At 41.1% G+C, this 25,789-nt stretch overlaps 1 protein-coding gene across 8 annotated transcripts in view; it reads right to left on the bottom strand.

The window, feature by feature from the left end:
* LIMCH1 (LIM and calponin homology domains 1) overlaps nucleotides 1-25,789 on the bottom strand; it is a 359,644-nt gene that overhangs the window by 43,769 nt on the left and 290,086 nt on the right. For 5 of the 8 annotated variants that reach the window (XM_011987981.1, XM_011987985.1, XM_011987986.1 and 2 more), the window contains 4 exons: nucleotides 11,499-11,625; nucleotides 9,850-10,007; nucleotides 9,232-9,640; nucleotides 5,482-5,697 (listed from right to left, as the gene is read on the bottom strand). In XM_011987981.1, coding sequence (XP_011843371.1) covers nucleotides 5,482-5,697; nucleotides 9,232-9,640; nucleotides 9,850-10,007; nucleotides 11,499-11,625 — 910 coding nt within the window. Of the gene's footprint in view, nucleotides 1-5,481; nucleotides 5,698-9,231; nucleotides 9,641-9,849; nucleotides 10,008-11,498; nucleotides 11,626-17,181; nucleotides 17,218-22,262; nucleotides 22,524-22,985; nucleotides 23,095-23,203; nucleotides 23,323-24,580; nucleotides 24,911-25,789 lie in introns of all 8 variants that reach the window. The other 3 variants (XM_011987983.1, XM_011987982.1, XM_011987979.1) reach the window with 2 other exon arrangements.

The raw sequence follows: 25,789 nt of genomic DNA, 5'->3' as shown, positions 1-25,789 counted from the left end.
TGGGAAAAACAGACCTACCTTATGACTTAGTTTGAGAAAAGCAGATGAAGTAGTTTAGATACCCAATAGGTGAGTTTGGCCTTTGGTCAATGAGGGAAAATTGCCACGAACCTGGTGGGATGGTGCTGACTAGGAGGGAGAACAAGGGCTGCGTCATTTGAGAAGAGCTGATGAGAGAGATCCAATGAACAGACATGGAAGGGAGTGACACAGGTGGAGATGGGTGTGAGTCTTAGGGGTTTAGGTGGCAGGAGGGGGCCAGAACTGGAAAGGAGGGAACAACAGGAAAGGCAAAAAGAGCTGCAGGAAGTGCCAGGCATGGTGGCTCATGCCTGTAATCCCAGCACGTAGGGAGGAAGAGGTGAGAGAATCACTTGAGCCCCAGAGAATTGCTTGAGACCTGCTTGGGCAATATAGTGAGAACCCATTCTCTACAAAAGGGGGGAAAAGACAAAAACAAAAAAGAGCTGCAGGAAAAATCATGTAAGTGTCTGCAAGGACAACTGTCTTTTAGAAAAAGCTGTCCACATCTGTATGTTTTTTAGAGAATTACAGTTGGAACAACAAGTTGAGTTAGAAGATTACAAGGAATTAATCTCATTTGTATGAAATTCACATCTGTTCAAGATGGTAATTTTGACCATCTTACTTTAATCCAAAAAACTTCATACTGATTGCCTTTATGGGCTTCTGCAAAATGTATTAAATATTACAACTTCCTTACTCCCACTTGTTGTATGACAATATTAAAGATAGCTGAGTGGCACCTGTGGTCTCTGAGTCACCTGACAGTGTGCTAAGTGCTCTACAGACATGAATTCTCACAATAACCATCTGATGTCTCTGCTATTATTATACTTCTTTTTAAATATAAATTAAGGCTCAGACAGTTTGACTTGTTCAGGTGGAGTCTAACCTTTGATCTAGTGTGTGAAGTATTTTAGGTATTTTTGAAAAGGGTCATTTTGGTGCCACTGAGGAAAGAAGAGCTTCAGATACAAATGTAACTGACAGGGAATCAAGACAACACTGGAATAGCTTTGGGGGAGACATACATAAAAATATCTTTCTGTAGGCCACTAAACACAGGATATATTAGCCCTCAGATTAGAAGACCTTCTAAACTATTTTACAGTCCTTTATTTCTAGGAGTCTACTTGTGTGCTATAACAGGATTTTCTTACAGAAGCCAGTATTTTAAAATGAAAAAAAAAAGTGAGAGGTTTCCACTGGTCCTTTAACAGAGACGCTGAAATGAACAAAACCCCTGAAATATCTCAGGGATAATTGGGGGCGAGAGGACGGGGTGGTCAGAGGAGGACCTGATCCCTCTGCCTGGAATATACAGCACACTCATCACCTCTTATCCTTCTTGGGGTCCTCTGGTGGGCTCCTCACCACTGTCCATGCCTTTGATCCTGCTCTTCCTGGGGTGCAGAATAGCCCCTCCTCCACTTCAATACAAATCCCACACTTACTGTCAAGTTTCAAAATCCACATCCACACAAAACCTTCCCAGACTAAACCCAGCCTACAAGGATCTTGCCTGTTCTTTGCAATCTTATATTCCTCTGGTTTTCTTACTCCACCATCTAGTACAGATGTTTCATGACTTATGATAAGGTTACATTCCGATAAACTGTTGTGAATTGAAAATATCGTTAAGTCAAAGATGTACTGAATACACCTAACTTACCAAACATCATAGTTTAGCCTAGCCTACCCTAAACATGCTCAGAACTCTCACATTCACGGTTGGGCAAAATCATCTGGAGATCCAGCGCACTACAGAGTATTGGTTGTTTACCCTTGTGATCTCGTGGCTGACTGGGAGCTGGCGCTCACTCACAACCATGCCCAGCATCATGAGAGTGTCCTACTGCATATTACTAGCCCAGGAAAAGATCAAAATTCAAAATTTGAAGTACAGTTGCTATTTAACGTATATTGCCTTTGCACCATCATAGGGTTGAAAAATTGTAAGTTGAACCATCCTAAGTCAGAGTCCCTCTGGATTTAATTCTACATTGTTCTGTATACTCTTCTAGTGGCTTTATGAACATTTTTTTTCCTGGCAAGTTTAGAAGTTTATTCTATTTCAAAAAACAGGTAATACAGTAAGTCCTTAATTCGTATTTACCAGTTAACAGGTGCCCATCTGCAAGGTAACTGCTATCACAATCTTATTATCATAAAGGTGATTTGACTGAAGATGACTGGGAATTGTCTGGCATGAGGAGGTACAGACAAAACATTTTTTGAAATTCCTAACTTAATTTTGGATCTAGTTCTAAAGTAAGAAAGTGATGGTCCCAAGAGTTTCAAATGAGAAAGATGAAGTAGAAGGAAACTGAAGAGATAACATGACATCATCCATAGTGCCCATCCGGGGCCCAGACGCTGACGTTTCGCACGCATCCCTTCCCCCAGCAGGTCTCGGGCCGCCCTTCTCTGTTGTTCTCCCTCCATTCCTGAATTCATGCTCCTGCCTACTGCTGCTGCTGTGCCCTTTGAACAGTTCTAGCTCACCCTAAAGGAATTGTGACATTTTACTGGTGGGTGAAGCTACTCCTCTGTAGAGAGTGTATCTGTTGGGAATGCAGTTTTTGGAAGAAAGACACTATTTAAAAAGAAGAACACTAATCTTTTGACAGCCCCACAGAATCAGGCAAGTGAGTTAGAAACAGAAAATGAAGTCCGAGCTGGTGTCAATCTCTGGGAGGCCCTGAAGTGCAGCCTCCTGTTTTAAGTTGGTCACCATATTTTGCCATGACTAATTAATTCCTTTTTTAAATTTTATTTTAACAGGAGTATACTGGCTGTAACAAAGTCAAGAAATGCTTTGCTTGGAATCATGCAGAAAGAAGTAAAATGAGGAGTAGGTTTACTGGAGAAGTGATTCTTTTAAAATGACTCTTGGGATAACTCACTCTGAATGGAAAACTTGTGGTGTCCTAAGTTGCATGTGAGTATGATGAGTGTTTTAGTAATAAGCCACAGTCCTATGTAGTACAGCTAATAGCTTATAGTCTGAGAGATATATACAGAGATTTTCCCACACAGAAAGTAATGCAATACCCCCTGCCACAGCTGATTTAAGAGCCTCAAGTACTATAGACAGGGTCCATAAATACTACTACCTATTCAGAAACATTAGGGTTCACTGAACTAGAAATTACTCTGAACTAGGCAATTTCTCCAAGGAAGAAATACACAAAAGGGAAAGACTCCCAGGCTTTTCTGAGTTTAGACCTGCATCCTTAGGCGACCAGGATCCGGCTCGTTTCTAGGAAGAAAGTCCCGAAGGCCACCTTTCTCCATGTGATCATGCATAAACTTTTGAAATAGCATGGTTTCTTTCAGATCGTGTAATTTTGCTTCTCTTAAAACAAGATACTTTGGGGGATATGTAATCAATGTGAAATCTTTTTTATGAAGGGAATTTAGAAAATGCTCATCATGAAAAATGGCAAAAGAGAAATACGAACAGAATTATTAACTGCCCTGAAAAGCAATGCCACCCCTATGTCTAATTTGGGGGGCTTCTAGTCTAATTTTAACAGCATAAGTTAATGTTTACTGTATCAGTTAAGTTCTCATACTGCTAGCAGAACTCAATATTCTGTCTCCTGATCATCTGCAAGAAATCTCTAGCAGAGGTAAGACGTATGCAAATGAAAAGTAAAATGGAAGTCCAGGAAGTCCAAGTTCAGGAGAGAATGCATTGGCCTGGATCACAAAACTTTGCTCCTAGAGACTAGGAAACATGTTACCATGGTGAGAAAATGATTTTGGTCTATTCCCATGTGAATCTCTTTCATAGAGCACTTGGGTACTGCGGGGAAAAATTATATCTTCTCAACTCCTCTGAAAAACATAATTTTAGTCTTCAAAAGACTAATCATAGAGGAAAAAAAATAATGATATCCAGCCTTCTGGGTGGGTTTTAGCTAGCTGGGTCACACAACGCTCAGCTCCCTTGGTGCTGGAAGACGTTTCCTTTCACACCAAACCTTTCTAGGTCCTGGGGGAAAATAACTTGACAGTTTTTTCCTTCTTTTAACTATAATACAAACCCAAATGCTATAAATTAGAACAGCAGAAACTCAGCCTCTGGTGAGGACAAATGAGGTTGAACAGAGTCCAGCCCCCACCTCAAAAGCAGGGCTGCATCTGTGTAGTGACAGTTTTGGTTAGATTAGTAAAACCAGCGTGAGTCTTTCTGGTGAGAGATGGAAGAAAGTGTAGTTTTCCCAATGATGTCTTCTACTCCAAAGCAACAAATATCATAGTGAGTTCACTTTTCTGCCATACCTGTATTAGTATATATTTTTTTAGCTTTGCCATTCAATAGTACTCTCATGCTCTACATTACTTTCAGCTTTTAAATGAATTTTTGTTTCTTTAATAACAAAAAGACCCTTTTATATATATCGCTGGGGATGGAAAGCCAGATTCTGATAGCACCAGTTATTTTCAAATGGCACTAACAAGTCTAATGAGGTCCTAAATAAACAGGAAAAAAAAAGGTATCTTAAAGATTTACTTATTCTTCTATAACACTGGACACCAATAGTGAGACAAGAAAAGGTAATTTCTGGCTCATAAATTGTAATACCTTCCATTATACCCCAATGATACAGGTGGAATTGTGTCTCCCAAAATTCATATTACTGAAGTCCTAACCTTTAAATACTCAGAATGTGACCTTTGGAAATAGGGCTGCTGCAGATGTGATTAGTTAAGATGAGGTCACACTGGAGGAGGGTGGACATACTCAGTATGACTGGTGTTCTTTTAAAAAGGGGAAATCAGGACGGGTGCGGTAGCTCACGTCTGTAATCCCAACACTTTTGGGAGGCTGAGGTGGGTGGATCACTTGAGGTCAGGAGTTCAAGACCAACATGGTAAAAACTGTCTCTATGAAAAATACAAAATTAGCTGGGTGCAGTTGTGCATGCCTGTAGTCCCAGCTACTCAAGAGGCTGAGGCAGGAGAATTGCTTGAACCCCAGAGGCAGAGGTTGCAGTGAGCTAAGATTGAGCCATTACACTCCAGCCTGGGCAAAAAGAACAAAACTCCATCTCAAAAAATAAAATAAAATAAAATAAAAAGGGGAAATCAGAATACAGACATATCCATAGGGAGAACGCCACTGAAGATGAAGGCAGAGAGGTGGATGACACATCCATAAGCCCAGGAACCAGAGGCTAGGAGAGAGACCTGGAACAGATGCTCCCTCATGACCAGTGGAGGGAGCCACCTCTGCCAACACCTTGGTTTTGGACTTCTAGCCACCAGGCCTGTGAGACAATTTCTGTCATTTAAGCGACTGAGTTGGTGATACTTACAGCAGCCCTAGCAAACTAATATGCCAACATAGAAAGAAATGGTCATTATCATGACCTACTTATTTTTAAAAACAGATTCTTTCACCATGGAATTATCCCAAAGGGAGGCGGGGAAATGTTCGGTTCTTACTGTGAGCTCTTGGGGAACAGAGTTTGGCTTCTTTATGTTGATTTCGATGCTAGTGTTGTCTTGTTTCAGTTCCAGGGGAGACCCGTGCACTCTGGCCACACCTTCAAACATCTGGGATTTGGTTAAGGAGTGGGCAGGTGCCACCGTGGGACACTCTCTTTCCTTCTCCTCCTCTCTATGAACCGTCTCTCCATTCACGCTGACTTTCCCATCTACCTATAAAAACCAGAATGAACAAAAAACATGCTATATATACCCCAATCAAAGACTGTAACAAAATGACACGTTCAGAATTACCTCAAAAGATGATCATTTAAAAACCACAGTCCAATCAAGAAAGAGGTCTCTTAAATGTTCTGATGGGATCTACAAGTTAGGGCTTCTATAAACGCTATCTTTAAGGGCCTCCTTAAAAGGTAGTTTGCCTGCTTGGGCCACTTCACTTTAGATTCCATTTCATGTTCACCTCATTTATGGTCTGCTTTTATTTTAGAGTACAGAAAACCAAAGAATCTTAAGTACAAACACATGCCGCATATTGGGGTTCCAATACTGTTTCAGTTCAGTTCTGATTGCTATTCCACAATTTTGACTGTTTTTCTGGCTAGCATACAAATGAGGCAGAACTTACCACAGATGAGGAATATTTTTACAGCTTATCCCATGGTGGTAGCAGGGGCAACAGATACTTTTTTTGAGGCTAAGGCAGAGGGTAAGGGACCTGAGACTATGCTCTGTTACAATGAATCTCTATTTCTAGTTACTTTTATAACCTCCATTTTTTTAAAAAGAAAAAGACCATGCACATTAAAATATTTTTGTTTTGCACTCACATCTAGGGGAGGCAGTTAGAGCAAGAAAGGGAAACCAGAGAGGGTAGTTAGCCTGGCTTACTGAAAGGCATCTGGAAATCTTGGTCTTGAAATTTGAGGCAGAAAGTAGAGTGGTTTTGAGAGGGAGCTCTGCAGTTAGGTGACCTGATTGAAACCTGGCTCTACCATTTAACAAGCATGGAATCTTCAACAGGTTTCCTATTCTCTGTGCTCAGAAGCAAAATTTAAAGTAACAGTATCTTCCTCATAGTGCTGTTATGGAGATTTTATGGATTACCATATGTACAGAATTTAGAATAGTACCTGACACATTTTAAGTCTTAACTATTAGCCATTATTATCATTAGGCCTCTTATTTATTTATTTATTTATTTTTGAGACGGAGTCTCACTCTGTCGCCCAGGGTGGAGTGGAGTGGTGCAATCTCAGCTCACTGCAGCCTCTGCCTTTCTGGTTCAAGCAATTCTCGTGCCTCAACCTCCCAAGTAGATGGGATTATAGGCGTGTGCCAATATGCCTGGTTAATTTTTGTATTTTTAGTAGAGACAGGGTTTCATCATGTTGGCCAGACTGGTCTCGAACTCCTGGTCTCAAGTGATTTGCCTGTCTCGGTCTCCCAAAGTGCTGGCATTACTTTGTGAGCCACCTTGCTCAGCCTCATTAGGCCTTTTAAAATCTTTTAAAAGAAGTAATGGAAGGCTGGGTATTAGTTATAGTTCCAGCCTCATTAGGCCTTTTAAAATCTTTTAAAAGAAATAATGGAAGGCTGGATATTAGTTATAGTTTATTTACCTTAAGCCACTGGTCTTCTTATTCTATTATTTGTTACTCATAAAAAGGAATTTAAATCACAACTCAGCACACACACATAAATATAACTGAAACAGAAGTTTCCCCAAGCAATTTTGCCTTCATTATGTGATACACTATGTTTTTTTATTGTGTTCTATTCCAGTTCATTTTCTTTATGTTGGCTTCAAACCACTAAATTGATTTTATAACCTAGCAACAGGTGGTAACTCTCAGTTTGAAAAACAATGCCTTAAACTATTTCTCTGATGTTCCTTTATCCTTAATTCTGTTGTACGGGAAAAACAACGGAGCCTGTATTCCCTGCCCTGCCCTCCAAGAGACACACACACACACGCACACACACACGCCTACCCCTTAGCTTCTGTCCTGGCATTATTAGCTTGTAACAACAGTCTGATTTGCATGTTACCTTTGACCAAAGTTGCTGTCCATGCACTCAGTAATGGCACTGTAGGCCATCAATAGAAATACTAGCCAGTGAGGTCTATGATGAGGCAGGGGACCCCACCAGTGAGTGGTGCGGAGTAATCTCCAGCTCTAAGAGGGCCTCTGCTCAAATTCTCTAATAACCCCCTCCATGGAAGTGCTTTCTGAGGCCGCCATACCACTTTGCTCCACTTTGCCGCAGTGGTGAAGAACAGAGTTTTCTCAGAGCTGAAGTTCTGCCATAAAATCATCTATGCTAATTCTTCTGTTTAAACAATCACTTTGCACTATTTACATAAAGGACGGAAAGTGGACACCTAGACTGTATGATCAGATGTCTTGGAAATCCAGTTAAATAAATGTATTCCCTATCCTATTCTGGGCCACCTCAACATAGAATCTTCCTTCAGGAAATACCATAGCCATTCATTATCATAGGCCCTAGGTAAAGGAAAGCTTCTGAAACACTTAGGCGGACCATTAAGCACACATGGGCATGTGTGTATCTGTGTGTGTGTGAGTCCGTATGATTAGTAGCTCATCTTCTCAGGAAAAATTCACTTACTTATTTAAGGAAAACTTGCTGAGTGCTTACTCTGTCCTGGGCAACTGTGCCAGGCTCTCAGGATGAAGCCATGAATGACAGAGACGTGGCCCCTGTCCTTATAAGGGGACAAACAACTCAATGTGATTCAGATGAGACAGTCTGGACATTTTTCTTTTGTTTTATCAAAGCCTAAGAGAGATTTCTGAGATACATTCAGAGTTATTTTAGCAAAAGTCAGAAAGTGTAGTTTTGTTCCCTTTGAAATACAGCAAGGAAGCTACATGGCATCGCATTGCTCAATCAGTTACAAAAACTTTTCTACGTAATGGTCACATCTCGGAGTGACGCAGTCCACCTCTGTTTGTTACAAACTCATTAAGCACAAGGACAAGGGGAACTGATTTTTCTTTATAAGTCAAAAGAATGTAAGACAAAGGATGAGTGCTACCTCCTAACATAAGGGAAAGTACTTGAATTTGAGGAAGTGAAAAGATGCTTGGTTTCCACAAGTTCTTCAGTCTGGAACACTATTTTACACACTCATTAGCAAAACAACCCAGTTTCTTTCCACTTGTTTAAAAAACCTGTCTCATCTGAGGGCCAAGTATGTCCCATGTTCCCATGTGTTCCTTGTATTTGTATCAATTGCAGCATCTTTTTGGATGCTGCAATGTCAAATGGATGCTGAATGCTAATTTCTTCCTAAAACAGAGGCAGCTGCATATACTTCTATTTGAACCAAAAGCAAATAAAATGCTGTTTTGAGGAGTCTGCCATAACTCCCGATACCTAGAAATACTAGGGTATTACTAAATTAGTGTTTTTACCACTAGTACAGAGAAATCATGCCATTATATCAAACTAGAAAATAGACCTTGCTCATGGAGATGACTCCACTATCAATCTTATTTAGGAGTCCATCTGTATTAACAACAGCAATTGAGGGAAATGACTGTCCCTTAAGCATTTATAAACCAAATCTCCAGAGACCTATGGCTTTCACAGCTGTAAATGTCAACACATTTTGCTTCTGTATGGTAAAAAGAATGACATTTTCTTGAGTCACGATGCTTCTCTCCCTTGACTCCCTGGAGTTCAACTTTGGTTCTATTCTTAAGGAACTTGTCCTACCTTAAAGGTCTTCAGAATTTCTTGAGAATTTTTGGGCTGGGAGTAAGGCTTGGGTGTCAGCATAGGCACTGCTTTGGGAGTGACAGTTTTGCTTGGAGACCCACTGCCTGCTGACATGCTGGTATCCAGAACACTGGCACGAGTAATGGTGGTTTCAACAGTGGCAGTGAATTTGGGCGGAGGCAGTGACTGTTGCCGCAGGTATTTCATGGGGTTGGGGTCGTTCAGGAAGGAGGATAAATTTGGCTCTGTTGAATGGCTTCTTTCCAGAATTTTTGGCATCTCCAAGCGTTCAAGAACAGCCTCACTGATGGTGAACCTCTCAATGTACTGTTGAAGGATCCCCTCTGCCTCCTCCTGGGACCGAGCGTTCTTATATGCTTCATGCAACTCTCTCTCTCTCCGCTCTCTAAAGGACGTAGAAGGGAGAGGCAATAACAAAGTCAACTAATGAAAATTGCAAAGAGGACCTTGGTAGAAACCAGGGTGGCACTGAAGAGATAGTACAGGGAATATAAAAATGTTACTATCAGAACCTTTATGACAGCCAACAATTTTTAGAAAAAAAAAAAACCTAGATAATATTGTACATTAAAAATGACAACAGAAAGAACTCACTTTTCTTGAACAATTTCTCTGTAGGTTTTGATGCTCTTCCTTCGTTCACTTGTCCCATCTTCTCCAGCCAGTAACTTCTCCATTTTTTTCCTTTCTTCCTCTTTCTTGATTAAGTCCTGAGAAACACTTCTTCTACGACTCTTCCAACGAGCCAGGTCCTGGAAGGGAAAGAGAGATATAATATTCTTCTTCAGACTTGCGCATAATTCCATTTGTATTCTTCAGAGTTTAGTCATCTCCATTTCTACTCTTTAGAGAACTGACTATGGGCCCAGGCACTATAACATTGTATGCATTCTCACACAATCCAATGTAAGTCTGGAACCGGAATGCCTCAAAGGCAGAAACATCCAGATATTATCTACAGTATCCATAGCAGGACAGCACATTTATTTAAATATGGCAGTGTGAAATATGCAATCACATTTCATGTCAGTTGCCAAATTTCAGAGAATTGCCTCACAAGGTAACTAAGAAACTTCATTCCTTCCTATTTATAACTTCTGCATTGTGAATAGATTTGCTGACAAAAGAATAGTAGGGATTCATTTTCCACTCGGAAGGTAGTCAATGCAGAAAAAAATAGTTTTGGAGTCTTTAGATCTGGTGATTCTATATGTATTAATTTATCTGATCCTTACAACAATCTCACCACAATCCTACAGGTAGTTATAGCATAATGATGAGGAGTGAGGATTCTGGAGTCAGATGGATGGGGTTGCACTGGTGGGAAATAATCCCAGCTCTATCTTTTCCATGCTGTGGAATCTCAGGCTTGTTTCTTAGTCCCCCTGTGCCTCCATTTCCTCCTCTCTAAAATGAGGACGATAATAGTACCTATTCTTACAAGCTTGTAGGGTTAAATGTGAAAATAGATGTAAGGTGTCAGGCACACAGTAAGTGCTCAAAATATTTTAGACATAATTTTTACTATATTTTATCAACTTTAGAGAAGTTAACTTTTTAAACTAAAGGTGTAGTCAAGTTTGCAATAGCTACCTCCAGAGTGCTTTGTGAGAATTAAACGAAATAATCCACTCCCCCTCCTCTCTCCCCGCTTTGGCTCTCAGCACACAATCTCAAAGCCCTCATCAGCCTCTTTAGCCTTCCTTCCCTGGTTCTAATCCTGGCTCCCCCACTCGCTAGCTGTGTGACGTTCAGCAAGTGACAGCTGTGCTGGGATTCGTCTGTGGAATCGAGGACAATAAGAGTTGCTAGTTCATTGAGTTACTAAGAGGATTAAATGAATGCATGCAAGCACTTAGAACAATGCCTGGTACTGGTACATGTTTGATGTTGGTCATTGTTATCGTTACTATCATCATAATCATGATCAGTTTCAAATATATAACCTCAGAAGATAGTGCAGCCTCAATTCTGCATCCCATTCCAGTTTCCTGCCTCCCCTCCCCACCTTTGTGGCCAAGCTTCTGGCCAGGGTGTTTGCTGATTACATGTCTGGGCTATCACTCCATACCTTCACGCTGCTACTCACCTTCCGTTGAGTCCCACGTTTACCGTGTTACCTTTTGAAACCCTCTAAGGGCTCCCTTCCCTCGCATGGCTTTCAGGTCCATTTCTACCCACCCGGCTGGATTTTCTGCTACCAGAAGCCTCCCCGCTGCCCGCGCGCCTTGGCTGGAACTCACATCTTGCCATTTGTCGTCCTCTTCCCTCAGCTGGCTATTTATCAGCTGCAGCTGCTCCTGGCGGGCCCTGCTGTGCGGCTGCACCGTGGCCTCCTCCTCACACCGCATGTCAAACATGCTCGTGCTCCTGAGTGCGGAGAGAGCGAACACAAGAGGGACCGCGATCAGCGCCCGTCGCGTCTCCGCGCGCCCGGGCGTCCTGCCGCGTGGGGGCGCTACCGGGCTTGGAAAACTGCCCCCTTCCCTGGCTGCGCACAGCGCGTGATGGGCGGCGTGTTCTGGCCCTGGGCGGGCGGTGGGCGTGCTGGCACCCCACCGCCTCTTTTTGCCGCAAACGCCAAAAATGTGACCATCTTTGTCTTCAGTGATGCCAGTGAATCGGGTCAATATAATTTTATATGTAGGTGCCAAAATAGGTTTAAAGAAGAACTAGAAAAATGGTATTTGAAGCCCCGGGCTCCTCTCATTTGGAAATGCATTTAAAAAATAAAATTAAGATAATTAAAAGGTATAACCTGGGGAGAACTTGTGGGGAAAGAGGGCGGTGTTCCATGAAGTAAAACTGTATTACGGTAAATGCTTCTTTGTGTAGAAAGCTGGATTAAAGGCTTCCTATGTGAATGGAGGCAATTTCTCCATTTCCAAAAAAAATATCATTTGGCCTTAAGTTTAAGACACCCACTTTTTCTTATTTTATTTTATTGAATTTTAGATGCATCTGACAACTATGGATTGCTGATGTATATGTTCGTTGTAATCATGTCTTGTTATTTCTTGTAAAACTGCTGTAGTTGATAGTGCAGTTGATGGCATCTTGGAATCAAGAAAATAAGGCATTTTATAACAAGAGTAAGGAGTAAAATACATAAATTAGGTATATATTTTGTATTCTAATATGCACAGTCATTTAATTTTTGTCAGGATACCTCTGAATATACTATTTTAAAAGAAAAATGAAAGGGAAAACAATCTTTAAAAAACTCTTAGACTGCACATATAATTTATATATTCTATAGGAGCTTATTAAACATTGTGCAAGACCTAGGGCCTTTTTTTGTGATGCTTACATAAACCTTTGTTACAGCAAAAGCTGAAGCAGCAAGATGAAAACAGAAATAGAAACCAAAGCAAAATCCTCCTCCTTTTATTTTTCTTTCAAAGAAATGACTCACTTTGGGACAAGTGGGTTATGGAGCCCAAAATTCAAGACATAGAGGGTTCTTAAAGCTCACTGTTAAGTGCTAGTAACAAAAAATGGTGATAGTCCATTTCTGAAACCAGCCTAACACAAAGAAAAAAAAACTACCATGCACTTAGACACCAAAGAATTCCAGACATCATCAGTGATGTCCAAAATTGTTACTCCCATGGCCAGACAATGAACAGCAGCAGCATCGCTGAATGCAAAGGGCTCCCTAGCAGGCAGCTGTCTGGAAAATGACCCCCAAAGCAATGGTTGCCCACCTTCCCTTCAATCCACTCAAAAGGAATCTGTACAAATGTGTGAGTGCCTCTCTCCACTCTCCAGATGTTGGACAATTCAAGTCTGACCTAAGAGAACTAAACTGAAAACTGTACTTGCAACCTGTCTTCCCCAAGAGTATTCTAATAATCTGGCTGCATAGAAGGACTCTTAGCTGAGGTTCCTATTAGCATGGATATGACAAGCCACTGCATAATGCTGCCTCCATGTCAGTGGCGAATGTTGATTTCAGCAGCTGTGCCTTCTAGAAAAAATAAACTGAGCCAGGCGTGGTGGCTCACGCCTGTAATCCCAGCACTTTGGGAGGCCAAGGTGGGCAGATCACTTGAGGTCAGGAGTTCAAGACCAGCCTGGTCAACTTGGTGAAATCCCTTCTCTACTAAAAATACAACAACAACAACAATAATAATAATAATAATTAGCCAGGTGTACTGGCACATGCCTACAGTCCCAGCTACTAGGAATACTGAGGCAGGAGGATGGCTTGAACCTGGGAGGCAGAAGTTGCAGTGAGCTGAGATTGCACCACTGCATTCCAGCCTGGGTGACAGAGTGAGACTCCATCTCAATAAATAAATAAATAAATAAGAAAAGAAAAGAAAAAAAGAAACTGTAGTCCTCGATAGAGGAGAAGGGCTGTGATTTTTCATCTATTTTAGACTATTGACTAGTTATCTAAGAAAGATTAAGAAATTTGCAGGATTAGGTAGAAACGTCTAACCCATGCTTTTAAACTTCATGGATCAAAATTCACTGAAGCAGGCCTTCCAGAAAGACACAAAAATTCATCCCATTCTTCCTCTCACAGTTAAAAAAAAAAAATCTTACTTTTAAAATATTCAATCTAGTCAGTTCATCTTTTAAGTGATTTAAAATCTTTGCTAAGATCTTAGAAGACTTAAGCCTCTCTGAACTGGGACCCTCTTATCATCCCACTAAGTAGTTTGTAGATTATGGGAGAGGAAAGAGGTTCCTTCATTCAGCTCTGCCATCTGTAATATCTGCAGGTCAGAATTTCGGTTTAGGCCACAATGGGTGGCCACAGATCCAGGTTTTCTTCTGGGACCCCAAGAAGAAAATGGCAGCCTTCTCCAGGATCTGGGATTTGATTATCTCACCCAGTGGGCCTGGAGAAAATGAGAGCAGGCCTTAAGAATTACCTTTGTCTGACCTGCGTTCCCATCTCCACTCCCACTGTGAAGCTCTAACTAGCTCAGCCCAAATGTGGCCAGAAGCCAGTTAGTTAAATAAAAGGAGAAACTCTTGTTTGCCCTTTCATGTACCGGGAAGTACAGGTTGAACATCTCTAATCCAAAAATCTGAAATCTGAAATGCTCCAAACTCCAAAACTTTTTGAGTGCTGACATGACCCCACAAGTGGAGAATTCCACCCCTGACCTTGTGTGATGGGATGCAGTCAAAACTTTGTTTCACGCACAAAATTAGTTAAACTATTGTATAAAATCACCTCCAGGCTATCCGTATAAGGTATATATGGAACATAAATGAATTTCATGTTTAGACTTGGGCTCCATCCTCAAGATATTTCACTATGTATATGCAAATATACCAAAATCTAAAAAAGTTCAAAATCTGAAACACTTCTCACTCCAAGCATTTTCTATAAGGCAGGCTCAACCTGTATTATTTTTTTCTCAAGTTTTTTTTTGTTTTAAAGAAATATCAGCAAACTGGCCAAAAAACAAGGAACAAACCTAAGTGATATATTTATGCCATTTTCTAAAAAAATTAAGAAGTTGAGAATTGATAATACTAAAAAGAAAATGGGCTGAGTTGTCATTCAGAACATGTTCCCTATTTCAGGTTAGACTTGGCCTCCCAAATGAAGAGGTGTGTGTCTGGGGATGGGGGTTGACAGGTATGGGATCCTGGAGACGGCCAGCTTCCAGAATATTAATGTGACTTGGACTAATACTGTGCTCCCCAGTACCTTATGTCTATGCCCTTGGGCTGTTGGCATGAGGGCTCCTGGCTGCAGAGTCCAGGAGTCTCCCTTGGTGGTGGGTTGGCATTTTTGAGGGCCAGGATGGAATTACCCCAAGCGCCTGGAAATTGTTTCTGGGCCAAGTCTACAGTAAAGGAATTCAGAATAAAATGGCCTATGGCTCTCACAAAGTACCGACTCCTTTGGTGGGCCGGGTATTGGGAGGGAAAGAGTGTGCAAGTGAGGAAAAGGGCAAGAAGGTGAAATTAAATCTATGGAAACATTCTTGGCTGGCCAGGAGGTGGAAATTTCTCCGTTTGCCTGTGCGGTAGGTCTGCCCCTGACCTATATTCTCTTTAAAGGGCTCATCTTTTTTTCTGATTGGGCTCTATTTTAAGAATGTGTCAATTATTAATAAACATAGCCTGTGCCAAAAAAATGCCTTTAAAGATTTTGGAAAAAGGAGATATTAAGGGAATAAACTAAAAATAGTATAAGTTTCTATTTTAAGAATAAATTCCTGATATCAACTTTTCATTTTGTTCCCCACATGGTTTCATGTAAATTGGATCTGCTCTAAGCAGGAAACCCAGCACTTTGGATATCCCTAGATAAGAGCTCTAGAAAAGAAGCTCCTTTTACTCTTCTTGGTCCCTGGGGCTGCATTTTGTAAACTTAAGAGAAGGCAAAAAGGGAGTCCCTGTCCCCACCCCTTTTAAGAAATCATTAACTTTTCCTGTGGGCGAAGTTTTGTGTTCAGGTGCAGGCAAAATTCAGAAACTCTTTAATTTCCCTTCCTTTCTTTCACCTTTTAGGGTTTCCTAGGGGTCTATTTTAAGCAAATTGTATAGTAGCCTTGCATTGATGAAGAAGAAATCCATTCTATCAAAATGTTTTTGCTCACCAAACCAAAGTAGTGTTTTGCCTATCGATCTTATAAAATTCTCCTTTCAGTGAATGTTAAATATTGCCATTGCAGGTTTGAAAAGTAATAACCAGGGCTCAATTTTACAGACTACTTAACTCTGTGCAGTCAGTCAAGCTCAGGCTGAATTTGGTTTTGAGGCATAAGTGTTCTTTATGTCAGATCACACATGGGAAACTTGGCCCTGGAGTTTGACCACTTAGGGCTTGGAGTCCAAACTAAGTAGACATCTTGAACACAAACATGGAAATAGCACAATCTGAAGACACTTAGTGTTTTGCCTAATCTCGTTGTCATTGGTGGAAATGATGTTTGCGTGTTCTACATGCAAATTCTATTCAAATTCCTCATTGTGTGACTTGAAACTGAGGCTCAGGAAAGGACAGGCAAAGGAGGGCTGGTGATTGCATTCTGGATGTCCCAGGCTCCCATGAGGCCACAAAATGCTTCTCAATGTCAGGATCAGCAGACTACTGATGCTGGATTTAGGTATTAATCAACATTTCTTCATATACAAATTACATGAATCTGAGAAGGCTAGTATTTTGCAAAAAATAAATAAATAAATAAATAAATAAATAAAGTTTGCCTTATATATCAGTTGCAGAATGATCTGCATATGGGAAATCCATTTCTGAAGCAGAGTTAACGTGGTCACAAATGGGAGGGTTTGGATTCTTCTCAAATTTGAATGTGAAGTATGGGATAAGGAATGAACCTCTGCTTGGTTGAGTGAAAACCAAGCAGCAGGGAGGGGAAGGGCCAGTCATGTCTTAGATCTTTGGCCCCTTGCTAAGCCATGGAACTTGAGCAAAACTCCGATGTTTTGGTTTCAAGCATCCCACAGTTTATATGACTCCAACCTGGGAGGAACTTGGGCTTCTGAATCTATAATTAGTGGTTTGGGATTTATTTTCTTAGTTAAAAAACGAGACTATTGGAATGACTACTTCGTTGTTAACTCTAAGCCCCAACATATCAAGAATTAAGTGCAAAACTCAGAATACCCTTTAAATAATTCTATGGTTCAGAAGGGGTACCAATGTTCAAACCATAACAAGAACAACAACTTTAACATGCCCAGTCTATGAAAAGCAAATGTTAAGTTTCAAGCAGCAGCTTCATATTAGAATCATGCTTAAGTTGCTTTTTCATTCATCTTTCCTGCATAGAATGTATGCTCTGCATTCCAACTTCAAGTGCTTTGTTGCACAAGTCAGCTAACTATTCAGTTCACTTGCATCAGTTGCATTTCAATTAGTGGTAAGTACTGGAAGCATGCAGTTTAGGCTAGTAATTAATGTAATCCTACAAATACAAGGCAACTTACTCTGCGTCATCAGACACAGGAGTTCTCGGACCGTATCTATAAGATCAAATACAAAATTAGAGGACTGGCGGAGTTGAAAGTGAATGCTGTAAGCAAGCTGGAAATAAAAACTGCTGGTGAAATACATGTGCGCCAAACCTTTTTTGCTGAGATACTGAAAGAGAAGTGGCATTATACAATTAGCAATATTCATTGACTGCTGAAAATCAAAGACAAGTCTTGATGTTTCTAAAAAATGCAACATTTATCTCAAAACCCAGAAGAGAAACGAAAATAATCCCCACACTACCCAAAAAGAAAGAATCTGTTCAATATAAACACAGGAAGGCTTAGGTGCAATCCACAATGTTTAGAGAAGGCAGCTTAGAAAACAAACATGTATTACAGTCATTCACAAACCGTTCAACTTTTTGTGCCTTTATGTTCAGCAGTAATGGGCTGTAATGGACACCCACTGTACAAGTGCACCCTTACTGACCCTGTCCCTGATATGTTAATGCATTTGCACAAATAACATCAAAGAGTGTTTCTGCAGTTTTCTGAAAGTTAACCAGAACCCCAATCAGTGCCTTCCACATGCATTTGACAGAAACCACAATTCCTAGAAAACTGGTAGTCTTAATCAAAACCAGACTTGGATGATATTCCATAACTTGAAAAACTAAAGTTTTTTTCTAATCTTTTATATTTTCCTGATAATTTAGATCCATAAAGTTGTACCCTCTGCAATAGTCACTTGAAGTCTAAATGAGTCTAAAGCAAAAAGACTAAATTAGAAAAATATTAGAACATTACAAGGCATATTTCAAGCACATTTAAAGAAACAAAACAAAACAAAAAAACAACACAGCTCCCACAAATGCCTGTCTCTTCAGCAAAGGTAAATTTTAAGGGTCAGTTCTTACCTATACCCTGAAAAGCTCCTCCTTTCTGCAATTCTGATGGTAGACAAAGAATAGTAAAGAAAATACATCCTGCTTCCAGTTTCCAATAAATTACATTTTGGAGTCAGCAGCAAAAATTACCTGGTCCCATGATCAGTTTCACAATAGTTTACAGGAAAAGGGTAATTTCTAAACATCTCTTCCTGAAATCTTAGAGAAAACACCCCAGAATGCGTGAGTGTACACACACATACCCCCTTCTCTCTTATGCTTTTATCATTCTAGAATAATGTACATTCACTGATAATTATTTAATTCACAGTGAAGGCAACCATACCACTGCAAAATCCCAAATCTCTGTTGAAAAGGCCAAAAACAAGACAAGGAAAGGGTTTGTGAATGTTTTTCTTCTGGGAATAAGACTCATCTTCTCTTTCTCCAGGGTATCAGAAGGTGTTTCAGTGGAACCTAATATTCTCAATTTTCCAAAACACTACTACATTAAAGCAGATTCTTTCACATCAAGAGAGAGTGGGCTGGGTGTGGTGGCTCATGCTTGTAATCCCAGCACTTGGGAGGCCAAGGCAGGAAGATTGCTTGAGCTCAGAAGTTCAAGACCAGCCTGGGCACATGGTAAAGCCTTGTCTCTACCAATAACACAAAAAAATTAGCTGGGCGTGGTGGTGCACGCCTGTGGTCCCAGCTACTCTGAAGGATGAGGCAGGAGAATTACTTGAGCTAGGGAGGCAGAGGTTGCAGAGATCATGCCACTGCACTCCAGCCCAGGTGACGACAGAGTGAGACTCTGATGGAAAGGGAAGGGGAAGAGGAAGGGAAGAAAGGGCAACATTAATTCTGAAGACTAGGTGTTTCCCAGTTAATAAATAGGCCTATTGGAATAAATTTATTCAAACACAGTGTTTTCTAAGTTATCTGTGGAAGAGAGCAGAGAATTTCTTCCCAATGGATGGTTAATCAAGAATCTATTAATAGTTGCTATGTGTTTTTGTGTTTCAATTTGAATATTTTAATTAACATTTTATTGAAGTATAAGATACATACAGAAAGTGCACATACCACACATATACTTCAATGAATTTTCACAAACTGAACATACGCATAGATTAGTGTTGAGCGTTTTGTACTATGTAAACAGACTCAAATAGTATGTACTCTTGAGTTTGGCTTCTTTAGCACATTTTGTGAGTTTTTTAACTATGTTGTTGCATGTAGGATATATCTGAACTTAAATTATTGCTACATAAAGTAATTAACAGTATTTCACGGACATCTCTACCAATAAATGTAGATCTATACCAAAATGTAAGCCCCACAGGAGCAGACATTTTTCTGTTTGGGTTCCCTGAACAGTGGTCAGACTAGTCAATAAGTATTTATTAAATACTTATCAGGTGCTCAAGAAATTGAAAATAATAATCCAGTTTCTGAAGATAACCTTCATTTATCTCTTTACTATGTACTGCGGGTTTGAGGTATTTCCTGTGAGACTAATATATTAGCTTTAAAAGGGCACCAACTTAAGCAGAACTGCCTTTGCTGGCAAGGGGAAGATAATTAGAGCTGAGGTGTCAAGTGACTTTCCCAATCATCCTACAGGAGATCAAAAAGTAAAGGCAAGTTAGCAAAAAAAAAAAGTAATAAAATGTTCTTTTTAATGCAAAGTACGTGAGTCAATAGGTTATGAGGTACAAAATTGGCCACACATGTCACAGTTGACATAAGCATCCTACAAAAAAAGAAAGTCAATAAAGTTTAATTTTGAGGCCAGGCATGGTAGCTCATGCCTATAATCCCAACACTTGGGAGGTTGAAGTGGGAGGATCACTTGAGCCCAGGAGTTCAAGACCAGCCTGGGCAATATAGTGAGACTGTCTCTACAAAATAAAAACAAACAAACAAACAAATTAGCCAAGTATAGTGCTGTACACCTATGGTCCCAGCTACCTGGGAGGCTGAGGTGGGAGGATTGCTTGAGCCTGGAAGGTACACGCTGCAGTGAACTGTGATCACACTAGCTTGGGTGATGGAGTGAGATTTTGTCTCAAATAAATAAATAAATAAAATAAAGTTTACTTCTGAGGGTAGGGGTAGGTAGAAAGATAAAGGGAATAGCCTATGCACCCATTCCCTGTATTTATGTAACTTTCACTACTAATAAAGCATTTCAGAATCAATAATTTGATAGTTATCTATTTCTATATCATGAACTAGCATTAGCTTAATTTAAAGTGTTTTTACTGCTCATCTAAGATCACCCCCCAGCACCCAGCACAGTGCTTTACACATAGTCATTATTACTCAATAAACACTTGTTGAAAGGAAACGTGCATCCCCCTGGTGTTTGCTGGCTCAATCACACAATATGTCACATAGTTCACCTGACCATTCCTCCTTGTATTCAGAGTAACCACTCATTCCCATGTGAAAATAAAGAGGATGTTTTCCCAAATGACAAAGAGAGTGACAGGCCAGGTGCAGTGGCTCAAGCCTGTAATCCCGGGAGTTTGGGAGGCTGAGGCGGGTGGATCACTTGGGGTCAGGAGTTCCAGACCAGCCTGGCCAACACAGCAAAACCCCATCTCTACTAAAAATGCAAAAATTAGCTGGGTATGGTGGTGGGCGCCTATAATCCCAGCTATTCAGGAGGCTGAGGCATGAGAATCACTTGAACGGGCAGAGGTTTCAGTGAGATGAGATCGGGCCCTGCACTCCAGTCTGGGCAACAAAGCAAGACTCCATCTCAAAAAAAAAAAAAAGTGACAGAATTCCTCAGACTTCCACAGTCCCCTCTAGTTACTTGTGTAGGCATCATGCTGGAGAGGGATGGTGCGTTTCCACTCCAATAGAGCTGAGTTTGGATCTTGGCTTTGTAGGTACCAGCTGTGGACATACGGACCTCGGTTTCCTAATTGCAAAACGCAGATGGAAATTCTTCCTCTCGAAGGTGGTATAAGGAATAAATGAACAGGAGAGCACCTAAATATATCCAGTAGGCAGTCTCTAGGCCTCACGTCCTTCTTTCCTTCCATTCTACCTTGCTTTACAGAAGCCTGCGGATCCAGGGTCAAGTCCACGGCATCTGGAAAGTGAGTAACTGTGGAGGACCAGCGTCACCACTCTGTTCCTCTGTCTCCCCAGCCCTAACAAGCTTGGGAATCACGTGTGATCCACTCATGTAGCTTTTCTCTACATCAGTCTTCTTATTTGTGAAATGGGGCTAACATAGATTCCTTTAACCTACCTGTGAATTCCCAGGACAAGGTGAGCTTGAGGGAGCAGACATAGAGGAAACGCTATAAAGAAATCTGTGGTTGTAAAACACAAATATTACTTCTGCTCCCTGAAAACAGTGCTAGGCTCCATTACTGTTTTATTCAGAAGAAAGAAAAATATAGATTAAATTCAGATGATCAAGATGGCTAGGGTATTGATTTTTTTAAAAATCTGGAGAGATTACCTACTGTTCTCCTTGCCTCCCACTTTGCCTTCTCTCCCACTGCCATCAGGGTCCTTGGAGAAGCAGAACTCCATTGCTTCCTATTTTATGGTGAGCTTATAAATTATGCAAAGCTCTCCTCACTTCTTTGCCCTACATTGGTAGGCTGACCACACATTTAACAAAAATGTATCACTTTTATGAAATGGCAAGAGAGGCTTTAACATATAGGACCCTAAACTGGAACAGGAACCCCAGGATAATTATTTCCTTACTCGTCATCAAGTCATGGTTGACTCTAAGTCAAGTCAGAGCATGGAATAGAAATCCTACCTCCAGAAGGCAATGAGTGTTGGCTAATGTGGAAAAATTAATATAATTACAACTTTTATAAATGTATTAATCATCTTTGGACCTGGAATCACAGTGAAATCAAGCAAATCAGAAAGAAGTTCAACCCTTTTACCCAACTATGTGAGCTAGAAAGAAATAAAATAATTTCCCATTTATTCAGTCCACCAGAGTCAGAAAAAAATGTTTAACAGGTAAATTCACCACTGAATTGCACCTGCTTACATGCAAAAAGAGGAAAAAATTCTTGGCAGATGAGGCCAATTTTAATCATTCTGTTTCTGCTAGCAACGGCAGGTAAGTGGCACTGAAGTGCCATAATGCATTAAGAACACACTGAAAGCTCAGACTGGAGAAACAGTCACAAGAGCACAGAACAACCTTCTGACCTCTGATCTTTCATGGGTGGACCCTTGGAAGATTCTTCCGCATCCTGTTGCTTTGCAAATGGAACTGGAAGGAACTGGTTTGGGTTGGATCCAGTGTGTCTAAGAGACATCCCAGTTCTCCTGGCCATCATGTCGTCTTTTCGTGAATCATCCAACTTTCGCTGACCTTTCAGTCCACTGCCACCCCAGGCAGGAGCTATCATCTTCTCCAACTTCTCTTCTGTCCCTGAGGCCTCACACTCAGAGGCCAGAGGACACGCCCTAGGGCAACATTCAGTCCAGCCAGTCAAAGGCCACTTACTGCTAAAGATATTTTCAGTAGCATCACTCACTGGCGTTAATTCAAGACAGAAGAAGCCAGCATCCCTGGAGGCAGCAGCACACAGAGCAGCTGAGCAGGAAATCTCCCTTTTGAATACTGCGACCCTCTGTCATGCAGCTGGTACTCACACAGGAATAGGGGTCCCTTTCTGGTTTTCATGAGTCCTGAGAATGAAATTTGGCCAGTACTCAGCCACATGCAAAGGCTAAAATCTCTACCCAGAGCGGGCACCAGAAGCAGAACTCTGATCTTGGGATGAGCACACTCTTTTATTCACTTTACTCCACGCTCTATCAGTTGCCAAGTGCAGACTGTGACTTTAAGCTGTGTTTTTGGGAACACGACAGCCACACACAGCAGGGGCAACACACCACGGAGCGGAGCGCAGGCAAGATGCTCACAGTGGCTGGCTGCTCTCCTCTGATCTTCCTGCCTTTGACAGTCTCTCAGAATCTCTTGGAGCGCTTTCCGTTTCTTCTTTGCCATCCTGTGGCAGCTGTTTGGATGTAACTAAAGCCAGAGAGGACAATTTCACTCCTAGGAAAGAATTCACACCAGAGGCCCTGACCCCACCTGTCCTCCTTCACCTCCCGGGAAGGCAGGAAAAACTGCTCCTCACCTTCCTCTATCCCCCTCGAGCACTCGCCCAGACCGCAGACCCACTCTTCCTGAGACTCCGGCACGGGAGCCAGCCACGAGGCCCTTCTGTAATAGTCACCTTGGCCAGAATTCACTGTTCTGCAGACGATCAAGTAGCATAGGTGGCAAGAGAGGAGAGGAACAAGGGTTACAAAAGAAGACAATGAAAGTCCTTGGGACTGAAAGATTAATAAGAGAAGAATGTGGCTGCTCTCATTCGTAAGGCTGGTTAGTAAGGATGAGATAATCAGATTGAGATAATGGAATATGAACTCTGGCTAGGGCCTATGAAGGTCAAACAAGGCTGGCGTGACTTTGTCACCACAAGACTGAATGATGGGCCTCTCAGGATTCAAGGCCTCGAGGATGTATTTCTTATTAATTTCCTACCCCCTTCTCCCCACCTCAGATCCCCACCATCCTCTGAAACCTCAACTCTTTATTTTGGGTGTTTATAGCCTTCTCTCTTCTATGGTGTCACCCCAAGTCTGGAACCAAAGAAACCCTTCTAAAGGTCATAGGCCACCCATCATTTCCTTTGGATTTCAAGGGCAAGGTATAAAGAAGAATGCTATGAACACTTCCTCCTGCTACGGAGAGCCTCACTTTGCTCGTGCCGCACACAGGGAATGGAGGTTCCCAGGGCAATCCAGTTTTACACGTGTCCTGTATGTGCTTCCTACCAGCCCACAGAACCAAATCCCTAAAAGAGGGCTTGGGAACTCAAAACTGGGGGGCCTCCAGGGAGGATAAGAACTGGGACAGGCCTATAAGGTGTTCTTCCCTCACACATTTGGATGGCGATTCATCCAAGGAAAGTCTTGACTTACAGAAACTCCCAAAGAGGAGATTTTTAAGACTTCTGATTTATTATACAATTTTAAAAAGTGGGAGAGGAAGGAGACCTTTACTTTTTTAATACGTCTACTTAGATGTCCAAAACGTGAACTCATGATACTAATAACTTTTTCTTCCTCTCTCTAAGGGATAGGAAAGAGAAAGGTTATACATAACCCCAGGAAACCCTAGTGATATCATTAAAACATTCCATTTAGCTCATTCAGTATTTTCAACTAATAAAATAGTACTGGCTGCAGCTGAGGGAAAAAGGGTCATTTGCCAAGATTATTGGCATTCCCAGGCAGCGATTCTGGTGATAACAGAATCAAAATGGATGCCTGCCATTTAACTTCACACACATGCCCCCCCAGGCAGACCCACTAACCTTACTTCTCTGCTATACACAGTCTGTTAAAACTATGTCATCTCTAGGGGTTTGTATAACATACTTCAGCAAACTCTAAAAGCGGCAGCGACTCCCATGCAGCTATCCTTGCACATGTATGGCAAAAAATACCTGCAGTCATTTTGTGGATTAAGCATTTGGTGCCCCTTTAAGCTGGAAGTGGCCGCTGAGACAGGAGACACAGAGTCCGTTTGAATCTTGCTGCCACGACAGATGACTTTTTCTTCATCCTCTCTAGGCCCAGCCTTGCCAATGCTAAGCCGCTTCCATTTCTGCTGATCTATCTCCGTCACTGGCCCAAAGTGCACAAACTTTTGCCTGGGGCTGGAAGCTTTCTTAGAGGCCCTTGCTTTGCGGTTGGCAAAGTCATCATGAATGGCAGTTTCTGCTTTAATTTCTGGGGAAGGCTCAGAAGCACAGATGTGCTGAACATCTCCATCCCTAGTCAAAACCAGAAATAAGTTCTAAAAATGTCTAAGTACAAAGCAATAAGATGTTTGGGGGGAAAAAAAAAAAGCAACTAGAAGTAGTTGGCCCTCCCTATCAGTGAGTTCAGCATCCCACTGACAGGATTCAACCAACCTCAATGGAAATTATTTGGGAGAAAAAAATTCCACAAATTTTCAAAAAGCAAAACTTGAATTTGCCGTGCACTAAGTACTACATTGAATCCACATGAACAAAGTGATGTGAAAGCACTGTGTTAGGTATACATGTATAAGGTATGCTTATGTTAATGTAGCTATTATCAGTAATCTACAGATAATTTAAAGTATATGGGAGGATGTGCACAGGTTATATGCAAATACTATATCATTTCATATAAGGGACTTGAGCCTCTAAGAATTTTGGTATCCAAGGGGAATTCTGGAATCAAGCACAGATACCGAGGGAAGACTATATGAAAAATATTTTTAAGGCTAGAGCAGAACTGCTTTTTCATTAACACTCAAATGAAGAAATGATCATTGTCTTGCCTAGAAATGATCATTACCTTGTCTTTAAGCTTCTATAGCTTTTAAAACATCAATTCTAACATCTCTAACATCATAAATAAGGGCATAAGAAAATCTTAGGTACTGTGGAATAATTAAAATTATTTGAAAGTCAAGTTTAAATTATTTACAGTAAACAAGTCTATCAAAATAAATAACCATTCTTGGAAAGGTGGCTGGGTTAAAAAGAGAATGTTTTCTCTCCATGTGGTTTGTAACTTTTGGTATTAATAAATTCACCTCATGCTGAATATGCTGAGCTCCAGGAGCTCTGTGATGTGAGAGGCACTTTTTCAAGCCATCAAAATAAGAAATGATACAAGGG

Source organism: Mandrillus leucophaeus, unplaced genomic scaffold (genome assembly GCF_000951045.1).
Source record: "Mandrillus leucophaeus isolate KB7577 unplaced genomic scaffold, Mleu.le_1.0 Scaffold320, whole genome shotgun sequence".
NCBI classification, from domain to species: Eukaryota; Metazoa; Chordata; class Mammalia; order Primates; family Cercopithecidae; genus Mandrillus; species Mandrillus leucophaeus.
Note: the sequence above shows the minus strand (reverse complement) of the source record. Positions and strands in the feature narration are given on the sequence as shown.